Raw genomic sequence first — 11,586 nt, forward strand, 5'->3', positions numbered from 1 at the left:
TAGCCTGTTCCCTTTGCAAGGGACATTTCCCTTTGCTTAGTGAATGTGGTGAAAATTCACCTTGCTAGGAAACTACTAGGGAAGAAAAAAACATTTTCAAAAGATTTTTGCTTGCACATGATTGGATGATGGAAGCCAGTGGTGTTTGACTTCACTAAGCTAAGGGGAAATTCCACTGCACAGTGAACAGCCTTTTTGCCTTTAGTAAATAAACCCATTTGGTCCCGTGCATTGTGTGTTGGGCAGCAGTAATGCAGTAAATGTCATTACTACTATTGTAATGATATCCACGACAATCAAACATGATCAGCTGCATGCATTGCTTTAAGCATAACTGTACTTATTTAGAGTTTTGGGAAAAGCAACTAAATATTGCAAAAAAAGTGTAAATGTAAGCCGGTGCTGGAAGCTGCATTATTGCTGGTTAATTAGTGTCCCGCCTGTGAAATCTTTAGCCTAGCAAATCGATCAGTTATTTTTATATTTTATTTATAATACACGCTTGCAGACTACTTTACAAACAGAGCTATGCACTTGTGTTTCAAAAAATTAGCTAAATACAAGTTTCTTTAAAAAATAAATGTAAAAAATCTACCCATATGGGGTAGACTAGTCTGCAACCCAAGGCACACCCAAAAACAAATTGTTTTATCCAAGAGTAACCTATTGCTGTGTTTAAAAAATGTTAGTGCTTACAAAAGTGGTAAAAATATACATCTAAATTAACATTAGGATGGGGTAGCTTATTCTTAACGCAGGGCTGGACAAACAAAAATGACAGCCGACAACTTTTTGAAGGTTTCTCTAGTTGTCGATGGAGCTACCTGCTATAAAAAAAAACCCTGCTGGCTCCTGGATTAGACAGACTGGATTTGTCCACCCCTGTTTTAACATGTACTTTAACGTGTCTCTAAACCCAAGAACAAAAATTACAATGCAGCATATCCGTCTGGTTGTTATAACTGGATGAGATACTAAAGAATGAAATGTATCAGTTTTGTAGTGTTTGAATACGTAACATAATGGACTGGGTGTATCCCAGATATCCTCTGAAAATACCTGAACAATCTGATTGGATGCCAGCATTGTTCAGTTGTTTTGACAGCCAGTGGGGCCGACTTCCAAGATACTGAAGCTTGGCCCAGTGGGAGATTCCCCCATCCACACAGTTTAGCATAGATGGAAGAATCTGTTGCACGTTTTCCATCTGACCATAGAAAGTCTGCAGATAATCTATAGGCGTATGGCCAGCTTCAGGGTCACCACACGCACTACAATCTGATCATACATTTTCGCACAATCAATTTTAAACTCCCCAAATCTGTATAATAGGAAAACCTACCTAATCTATCCAATCAATCTGCATCCAACCAGGCAGGTCCTTGTAATACATACTTAATGGTAGATCTAAAGGTGTGTGGTGAGCTTAAAACGCAGGAATTTAGCCATATAGTTTATATTAAGAAGAACCCATTATAGGATTCACCAAACGATGGTGTTTTTGAGCACACAGAAACACAAGACTCTATAGATTCAGAAGAACGAAATGGAGTAGCAGAAGAGAAACCTACCTTGTTGCAGGCAGCCAACTGTTGTAGGCTCCTCGCTCCTACCTGACAATGTGCACTTGTGAGTTATCACTGAGGGAGCATATTATAGACCCTATTGGGGGGATTTATCAAAACTGGAGCAGACAAAATCTGGAGCAGATTTGCACTGCAACCAAACAGCTTCTCTGTCTCATTTTCAAATCTTACCTAAACAAACTGAAGAGAGATGCTGATTGGTTGCCATGAGCAACTGCTCCAGATTCTGTTTGCTCCAGTTTTGATAAATTCCCCCCTGTATGTCTGCATGCCAAGTGCATGTTATGGACAGGTGGAGGAGAGGTGATGGATCTGCTGCCTCATTACCCAGAGCTGTAGACCACCTGTATGATGTTTACAGTTGTACAATATTTAGTAACCTGACAAAACTCGTTTCTTTTTGGATAGAGTAAGGTAGGATTATAACCCATCAGCTTTTTTTTTGCTGTGTCCCATTGGGGGGGGGGAGATTTTCCTTCATATCTTCTCTGATAGCCACAAGAGGAAGTGAGAGGAAATTCCTTGTGGTCATCAGGGGTCACTAGAACTAGTGTCTGCTTTTGGAAATTTTCCATCTATTTCTGTTTTGATGACAACCCAAAAGTTTGGATTTCCATACATTCACCTGGACAAAAAGAGAGAGTGAATCTCCCTAATCAGGACAGACATCAATAAAAACCTGACAGGTGTTTTAATCCCCCTCCTCTTTATCCAAAAATAAAGGTTTTGGTTTCACTTTCAATAAAACTTTCTATTAATACTACAGGATATAAATGCAGTTAGTCTTTAATAAATAATAACCAGCATGATGTATTCATATTCTAAAGGTCGGTTGTCTTTGCTTTAACAGTTGCAACATCATTCCAATAAAAAGATGATAATATGAAAGGGGATCAGTAAGCGTTTGGACCACCAATTGAAGTGAAGACATTTTGAGAAGTTCTTCCTGTGTGGACATTGGAGTGGTGTGAAGAGAACTTTGTATGTGTTTATTTTGTGGTCTAGGTGCTAAATAAAATTTGACTTTGTTATATTTAAAAGTGTTCTTGTTTTATAATGTTTTTTTAGAGAGCAACTCTGAGACTTTGCCCCGGTTGCCGGAATGTATAGCATGTCTTTTGAAGCTTTGCACATTTTCTAACTGCCTATTTTTTGTGTTTTCAAGGTATGCAAAAAACTTGTGTCTTGCTTCAGGCGTTTGGGGGCCATTAACAATGAATGGTGCCGCAAGCACAATGTTGATGAGGCCCTATTCCCCACATTTGGTCCCAAGAGGATGTGGGGTCTTATTAGAATCGGGAAGTCCCCTTTTTAAAAAATATATATATATATCTGCACACACGCGCACACACACGCGCACACACACACTCTGTAAATGACAGCTGCTGGCTGAATGTTCACAAAGGTGCCTGTATCTGCCTGATGTTATTGAACAAATATGATCATGACCATAAAAATGAATAGTGGTTGCTAAGACATCGGTGGCCACCAGCATTTTAGCAAACCACTTTACCATAGATCAACTGAACACCTATATCATATCCATGCTGCAGATCCAGACACCGGTGGGGAGAGCTGGGAAAGAGCTGGTGAACCAGAGAAATCACATTACAAACCACTTCACCATAGATCATATGAACCCCACCCCATTTTCCACACACCTGGTATCTCAGCTATCCGTCCTGTCCCCCCTGGGCCCACTTTGCGCACCCCTCCACCCCCACGTGGTATCTCAGCATGTTCAGCAGACTAACCAAGTTGCAGGTAACGGATTCTACTGGCGTCTTCGGATCCTCCAGCAGTAGAATGGTGAACCTGTTGCTTCTGTCATCAAACTGGAAGTCCCGCCCCTTCCAGAGACAGACAAAATAAGGACAGTGGTCAGTGTCACTCTGCTGCTTATCTCTGCTCTGGTGTCACTCATCGTGTGCAGAATAAGGAGTCGTGTCCCCTGCAGGACGTCTGAACACGCAATCTGGCGGAAGGGAGACAACGGCAGAACCTCTTCATTGTGGAGGTGACTACCAGGACACGGTGATCTACAAACACACGGGCTGAGGACTGCACTACGGGGGCCCGCACCTGACACCCAGAAACCCACAGGAAGTGCAGAGTCAGAGTACTCATTGTGTACCCGGAACGAGTGCTCAGGTGCAACCACTAGCAGAGTGTTCAGGGTGGCTCCTCCGTTGCCCACATGAGCCTGGGGGTCCTCCACCATTCAAAGCAGTGTGTCCAGGGGCAGAAACCCCCTAGGATCAGCAGTGCAGACTAAGATGACCTGTAAAGAGTCAGAGCAGTGCAGCCTAGGATGACCTGTAAAGATTAGGATCAGCAGTGCAGACTAAGATGACCTGTAAAGATTAGGATGAGCAGTGCGGACTAAGATGACCTGTAAGGATTAGCATGAGCAGTGCGGACTAAGATGACCTGTAAGGATTAGCATGAGCAGTGCGGACTGAGATGACCTGTAAGGATTAGGATGAGCAGTGCGGACTAAGATGACCTGTAAGGATTAGCATGAGCAGTGCGGACTGAGATGACCTGTAAGGATTAGGATGAGCAGTGCGGACTGAGATGACCTGTAAGGATTAGGATGAGCAGTGTGGACTAGGATGACCGTTAAGGATTAGCATGAGCAGTGCGGACTAAGATGACCTGTAAGGATTAGGATGAGCAGTGCGGACTAAGATGACCTGTAAGGATTAGCATGAGCAGTGCGGACTGAGATGACCTGTAAGGATTAGGATGAGCAGTGCGGACTGAGATGACCTGTAAGGATTAGGATGAGCAGTGCGGACTGAGATGACCTGTAAGGATTAGGATGAGCAGTGTGGACTAGGATGACCGTTAAGGATTAGCATGACCAGTGCGGACTGAGATGACCTGTAAGGATTAGGATGAGCAGAGTGGACTGAGATGACCTGTAAGGATTAGGATGAGCAGAGTGGATTACAATGCACATTGGGGATAAAATTAGCAGTGTGCAGTCAGATAACATGGACAGCATTTACAAGACCAAAAAAAGACGATGAAATAAAAACATACATATATTTAGCTACCTGAAATGTCATGGACATGACAGCAATGCTGGAAAGTAACCATCATTGCTTATTGGAGTTTAATGAATAATGTGACACAACATCTATCATAGCAGCGCAGCTCAGGAATGAAGTCAGGGACGCATACGCAGTATGTCTATATAGAAAACTCATCGCAGCACATCGTACCAGCCAAAGTGGTTCTTGTCAGGCACGCAAGCGCAGTGCGGCGCTTCCTAGCGCTCCTAGGCGCACAACTATCATATCGGCCAATGACGAATCGTCCTGTGACTGCCGTAAAGCGTGCTGGTTGTTTGCGGCATTCACCATAGGAACGCTGTATGGTTTACAGATTTGTTGCTAAGCAACGTGTTGGTGTCTGCTGTGCGGAGAGACGGCCCTGTGAGTATCATGTATTTATTAATGCTGCATAATAAGGATGTGAGGTCGGTCCGGGGGGGCTGGGTGTTACTGGCAGAATTGGGGTTATTTTATAGGAACTGGGCCAATTCCATTCAGACAGTGAAGAGGAAATGTCATCATCATCAGTCAGATGAATATTGGGGGAACCAATTCAGTTGTGTTGTTTTTATAGAGGGGTCGTCAGTGTAAACACATTGAGGGAGATTTGTCAAAACTGAAGCAGACAGAATCTGGAGCAGCTGTGCATGGCAACCAATCAGCCTCCATCTTTCATTTTCAATGCTTATCTGAACAAACTTAGGAGAGAAAAACTTATTGGTTGTCATGGGCAACCGCTCCAGATTTTGTCTGCTCCAGTTCTGATAAATTCCCCTCTCAATGCCTCTAACCTGTGTAATGGGACTGAGTAAGATTCTGATCTGTGCCCTGCCTGCTTGTAATTAGGCTGCCACACATGAAGCCCATTCACACCAGTCATGTCCGTTTCGGGGCGTTAAATGCTTGCATGTTAGAGTGTTACATTATTCTAGAATCAAAGCCAAACTTTTTTTTTCTTCGTTTTAGATACCGTTAGGAAGGTTAAAACCCCTGTCAGCTGAGTGTCTATTGATAATTGGTTCACATTATGGGGTATATATGTGGTGTGTGGACACCATCACATTGTCACATCTTTTGCCCTGAGGAAGGGACCCTGCGTGGCCCCGAAACGTTGGCTATTTGACTATTGTGACACGTATGTCCAATAAAAAGGACTTATCTATTTGAAATCATTTTGAGTGCTGGTAACCTATTCTTTCTACTTTGTGCATTACACGGTGCCATCCGTGGGAGTTACTGCAAGCACCTCATCTCTACTGGCCGGGACTGCTGAAAGGTGTGCGGAGAGCACCCTCACCAATTACAACTAGAATCAAAGCCAAACTTTTTTTTTTCTTCGTTTTAGATACCGTTAGGAAGGTTAAAACCCCTGCCAGCTTTTTCTTGCTCTCTGTGTCTCATTGGGGAGATTTCCCTTCACTTCCTGTCTGATAGCCACAACAGGAAGTGAGAGGAAATCCCTCCAAAGAGTGGGAAATCCCTGATGGGTGCCAGAACTATTGTCCCCATTGGAAGATTTCCCATCTATTCCTGTTCTGGTGATTACACAAAATTTTAGATTTTTCTTCACTTTCAGCAATAACGGGTCACCAGGACAAATAGGGCGAATCTCCGTAACGGCGAACAATAAAAACCTGACAGGTGTTCTGATCCCTCTCCACTCCATCTAAAGCTAGAAAAAAGTTTAGGCTTCAGTTGCACTTTTAACACATCCTGTTCATTCGAATGGTTTGTCTAATGACCCTGATGGACCAAAAATCAATCCAGCAGCACATCGCAACGTAGCGTATGCGTCAGCACAGTGCATCACTGTACGTTGTGGTGTGCTGAAATGCAGGTGTGTCGAGAAGGTACATTAGGTTGCCATTCACTATGTATGGCGTCACAGTGTCCTGGTGTGAAGGGCCTGTGTGACAGATGATTCAAATGTGCAGAAGTTTTTTGTTGCAATATTCTGTAATGCTTTCAAAGTCCATCTCCGAGCAAACAATATAAGTACCTGTGCACTACAAGGGTTAAAGAAATGTAATAGGGCTACCCCAGCACTGCAATGGTTAAGTGCTTGTTTATGTCTAAGGGCTCAGTCACACTAGATGCAGTGCGTTCCGGCCCGATTTTGGCCGGAACGCACTGCCTCGCATTGCGGCCGGCTCACTTTTTAGTGGGGTAGGAGGGGGCGTGGCGGGCCATTCAAGTGAATGGCGGTGCGACCACGCCCTCCGGCAGCAGTGCGATCCGCCGCACGGGTTCGCAAGGCACATTGTGCCTGCGGTCCGATCCTGTGCGGTGCGATCAAAATGCTACAAGCACTACTTTCTACCACTACTTTCAATTGAATGGCCCGCCACGCCCCCTCCTACCCCACTAAAAAGTGAGCCGGCCGCAATGCGAGGCAGTGCGTTCCGGCCAAAATCGGGCCGGAACGCACTGCATCTAGTGTGACAGAGCCCTAAAGGCTGGAGTGAAGCAGATTGACTTACCTGAACCACATATCCCCGGCGCTCAGTGCCCTCCTCTTTTTCCCCTCCGCTACGGCTGGTGCACTGTCCCTTGGCATCCTCACATCCAAAGCAGGTCAATGGAGCCTGCATTGTACATAATGATAAGGAGAAGAGACTGCTGGGACCAGTCTAGCAGTCTGGAGGGAGGCGGCAGGGCCGAGGATCAGTTAAGTAAATCTGCTCCAGCTCCCAGACAAAAGCACCCACATAAAGGGTGATTCCATTTTCCCCCCGGTGAATTTGGGAAAATTAAATGATCCCCCGCAATAATAATAATTATTAGACAGGATTTATATAGCGCCAACAGTTTGCACAGCGCTTTACAATATAAGGAAGACATTACAATCACAATACAATTCAAGACAAGATGGTGAGGAGGGCTTACAATATAAAAGGGAGGGGCAAGTGGTACATGAGGAGGTAGCTGTGTGGCTGAGTTGTTTGAGAAAGGGATAGTGCAGTGGGTAGTTTGAGCAATCTGCACCATCTCTTCCCTCCTGCTGCTCATACCTTTGAATGAAAGCTGCTTCCCCTCCACGGCTTCCTGTGTACAGTCCGTACACATTATCACAGCCATGCGCTAGGTATTACATATTACACTCGCAAATGGCAAGCATTCTTTGGTCAGTATGGTCACCCTTTTCTTATATACTGGATTGGAAGGGGGGAAGGGGGGATCACGGTGGAATGCAAAGGTATTCTTACTTTTTTCAATATGACAAATCTGGATTTTCATTAGTTTAGATTAGGAGAATGATTACACCATGTCAATTTTATGTGTCATTTATTTGAGTATATCACCTTTACCTGTAGGCACTGTTTGAATAAAGATCTACAGGGTTATTCACGAAAGGGTGAAGGGTTTGGAGAAGGCAGGAGAAGTGAACAATCTAGGACAACATATCTGATTTGGAAACATTCTGCAATTCAGCTCACTTTCCAGTTCAACTTTGTTGTCCTAGATTGTTCACTTCTCCTGCATTCTCCAAACTCTTCACCCTTTTGTGAATAGACCTGCTAAAGTTTGCCTGTTCAAATATGTTAAAATTGTCAATGATTTCAATGGGGTGTCCTCACTTTTTCAAATGTATGTAGTAAGAGGAGCACTACAGTAACAATATAGAGAGTGCTCATGAACGAATTTAAAACAGTTCAAAACAAGGAACATGCCAAATCCGCCAGTGTTTGTTGGCCAAATAAACCAGCATCACCAGATACAATTGGAATCCAGAGCAGGAACGGCCTGGGCCCTGTGTGTGTGTGTATGTATGTATGTATATATATATATATATATATATATATATATATGACAGTTGTTCATTTATGACTACTTAGGTGTTGCTAGCTACTGTACAAAATGTCTGAAGTGAATCCCAACTCTCAAGAAGACACATTACACCATGAAGCTGTTGGCCAAGATGTCGCTATGGAAGTCAGTGAATCGGATGCTGCTGACAATAATGAAGAGCACACAACGCTTCCAGCCAGCTATACTTCCCAAGAAGACCTCCCTGAGACTACAAGTGGAGATGGGATGGAACAAGTAACTGACCATGAAACACACATTAACAGCCCCCCCAGTCCGACTGATGAAGAATTACATATCAATGTAAGAGGATGGGGGCAGTCACCTTCTTGCTGCATTTTTTTGTGCATAGCAAATGTTATCAAATGAATGTCATTATTTTATTTTTTTAAGGGCTCATTCACAATAGGTTTATTATCTTGCATTCTGCTAGTGTTTGGTTAAATTCCTGCATGCGGTATTTTGGTGCAGTTACCTGTAATATTCTACAATATAAATATGCCCCACACTCAATTTTTGCAGTTGGCAAACTAACGTTAGTATGTTTCCAAAAATAAATGGAAGGGAATGTGTAGTGGTTGGTACATACCGTAGTTTCATTCTTATGGTCAGAACGCAATAATTCCATCGTAAGGACTTGTGTAAATGAGTGTCGTTCTCAAGAGCTACCTTTTGCATTTGAGCGCGGGACTGATCAAACGTAACAATAGGCTGTATTTTGGCTGCTCTGCCTGCAATGCATCACAAAAAGACATCTGTGTCTAAAGAAATGCAATGTAAAGCAGGTGAAATGCAGCCTCATAATTATCATTTTCGTTACAGCATGAAAGTAAATAGGAATTTTCTGACCTCTGTTTTAAACACCCTCCAAACTCAAGAAAAGAACACTTTAAAAAATATTTATATTTTTGTAGCGCTCACCCCTGATGGAGCCTCCGGATAGATTGGTCCCTCCTAGCCTGTCTAGGGTTTACTGTTGCATTGCTGTCCCAAAGCACTTACCGACCCTCCAGTGGCGACCGATAAAACTGATGTCCACACAGAAGATATGATGCTGATGAGCGTTTATTGAAGAACTGGGGAAGAGACTGTTAGGGCACAGGACACCCAGAATGCAGTGTACTTCAAAAAAATGATAGGACAAAGTACTTGCAGCCTTCATAGATTGAGCTCCTGGCTGTGTAGTACATGATGCTACTAGTCCATTTCAGAAAATAGGCTTTGTGTGCTGCAATAGAGTGGGGTGAAAAAAAGGTTGCAGGTGGCGTGGCTATCAGCATTGTCACTGCTGATTCAAATTGCCTGTAGCTTGTCAATCAGTACCTGGCCACACCTAGTCCTGCCCACTGCTTTCAGGATTGGCAGAACTGACTGCACTGCTGAGACCCTCCTACTGTGAGCTGCAGTGTCTTGCAGGGGAGTATATGATGCAAATGGAGGTTGGGGAAGGTGAAGGAAGTTTAAAGCCTTAATATAAGGCTTGTGAATCACATAGTACTGGATTTCATACTTGTTTCGACTGTCATACTTTAAATTCGCATGCATTACAATTTTCCCGAAATGCATGCATTTAGTATGACCAAGATCTAAATTTTTTAAAGACAGTTTTGTTATAACATATTGAACCTGATGACATTTCTTTGGAACTAGGAATTAAATAGTGCAAGAGACAGCATGCCAGACAATCTCTATGAGCCAGATACAGAAGACCAGGTGCTTGATGAAAAAAGTTTGCAATTAAACCTTGATATTGAGGAAAAGCAGCTTGATCCTACTGAGGTATCGCTTCTCAGCCTTTTGGATCAAGTGTAGTATCTGTTCTTATCAGTTGTCGGGAACAGAACGGCCGTTGTCGCCTTTGGAATGTGGGTGATGGCGGCTTAGTTATTCCTGGCGTAATTGGTAGGGTGCTGGATGAGGTTCCAGGCCATCGGAGCTTTCGACCCTAGTCAATGGGTGGGCTCCGGCGGAGGGATCTCTGAAGGCGCACCGCCTCCTGATGGGAATGGGTGCGAAGCTTGGTCTGGCTGGAGGGTTGGGGGGGCGGCAGAGCCCGTGGTGTTGTGCATCCCTGGGGGTGGCGTCCCAGGGCTCCTCAGAGAATCACTTGTGTGTGGGACCCCACATTGACTCACTGATGCACATAGACACGGCACTATTGCAATACTTTGCACATCGCCTCTTGGACAGGCCTTATGGCTAGTCCGGGGCAATATTTTTGCACTCCGGCCCCTAAGACCTGTCAGCGTGGTGCACTGGCAATTTAGCTTTATTTATAGCACTTTATGCACGATACACGATTGGCCTTTTTTTGGCATTGACCCACAGATGCAGCGGGTGCAGGTTCCTTCGGGGCCTTTTCCCGATGTGGGGAGGAGATTCTGTGCCCTAATATAGGGTTCTCTGTCTCCTCCCAACCAGGGGGTCTCTCTTGGGGAGAGCCCCCTACCCAGTATTGTGAGGGACCTGTTCCAGCAGGTCCCCAGAGGATCGGGGTCCACCGGCCTCCGGGTTGGTGGACCTACAGTCTCAACACCTGTTAGGAGCCTTGCGCCCGGGGGGTCGGGAATCGAGGTCCCTTCTTTATTGAAGGACCAAGCACCCTTGTGCACGTTTTTGTGTGCTGTGATTTCACGGTTCACTTTTTTTGTTCACAGGGGATAGTTTTTTTATGCACGTTCCACGGGCTCTTAAAACAAACTAAAAAAAACTGGGATGGTTATTGTAGTAATATTATGTTATTATTTTGATATTTTGTAGCAAAGTAATATTGCCCTAAAGCAGAACTTCAGCCAGGCAACAAAATTACAATTACAATTCTCAGGCTCCCTGTACCTGTTGAAGCACATGGCTTCTCTTCCTAGGCAGCAGACCTAGAAAGATCAGACAATCCACAGCATCTCTCCCCCGGAAGGGGGGGGGAGACATTCAAACTTAAAACGCATGTCAATAATCCTAATTGCCTAAAGATCTACAATGTGATCCTTGCTCCCCTACCAAACAGCATTAAAGGAGAACTATGGGGTCAGGGCTTTTCCCCATAGTTCTCCTTAGGGTAACGGGAGGAACACAAAAAACTCAATGCAGCTAATGTTAGTTGCGCTGGTGTGTTACATTGCCATTCATTCTGA

At 44.3% G+C, this 11,586-nt stretch overlaps 2 protein-coding genes across 2 annotated transcripts in view; both read left to right on the forward strand.

The window, feature by feature from the left end:
• PSMD9 (proteasome 26S subunit, non-ATPase 9) overlaps positions 1 to 2,465 on the forward strand; it is a 23,029-nt gene extending 20,564 nt beyond the window's left edge. Inside the window, exon 6 of the mRNA XM_018557186.1 lies at positions 2,437 to 2,465. Within this exon, the coding sequence (XP_018412688.1) occupies positions 2,437 to 2,464 (28 nt within the window). The 3' untranslated portion in view covers position 2,465. The remainder of the gene's footprint in view (positions 1 to 2,436) is intronic.
• Positions 2,466 to 8,506: 6,041 nt separating this feature from the next.
• The window catches only part of WDR66 (WD repeat domain 66), a 51,944-nt gene continuing 48,864 nt past the window's right edge, over positions 8,507 to 11,586 (forward strand). The window contains exons 1-2 of the mRNA XM_018556776.1: positions 8,507 to 8,692; positions 10,106 to 10,234. Coding sequence (XP_018412278.1) covers positions 8,507 to 8,692; positions 10,106 to 10,234 — 315 coding nt within the window. The remainder of the gene's footprint in view (positions 8,693 to 10,105; positions 10,235 to 11,586) is intronic.

The sequence above is a fragment of the Nanorana parkeri genome, unplaced genomic scaffold (assembly GCF_000935625.1).
Source record: "Nanorana parkeri isolate BGI_ZX_2015 unplaced genomic scaffold, ASM93562v1 scaffold13, whole genome shotgun sequence".
NCBI classification, from domain to species: Eukaryota; Metazoa; Chordata; class Amphibia; order Anura; family Dicroglossidae; genus Nanorana; species Nanorana parkeri.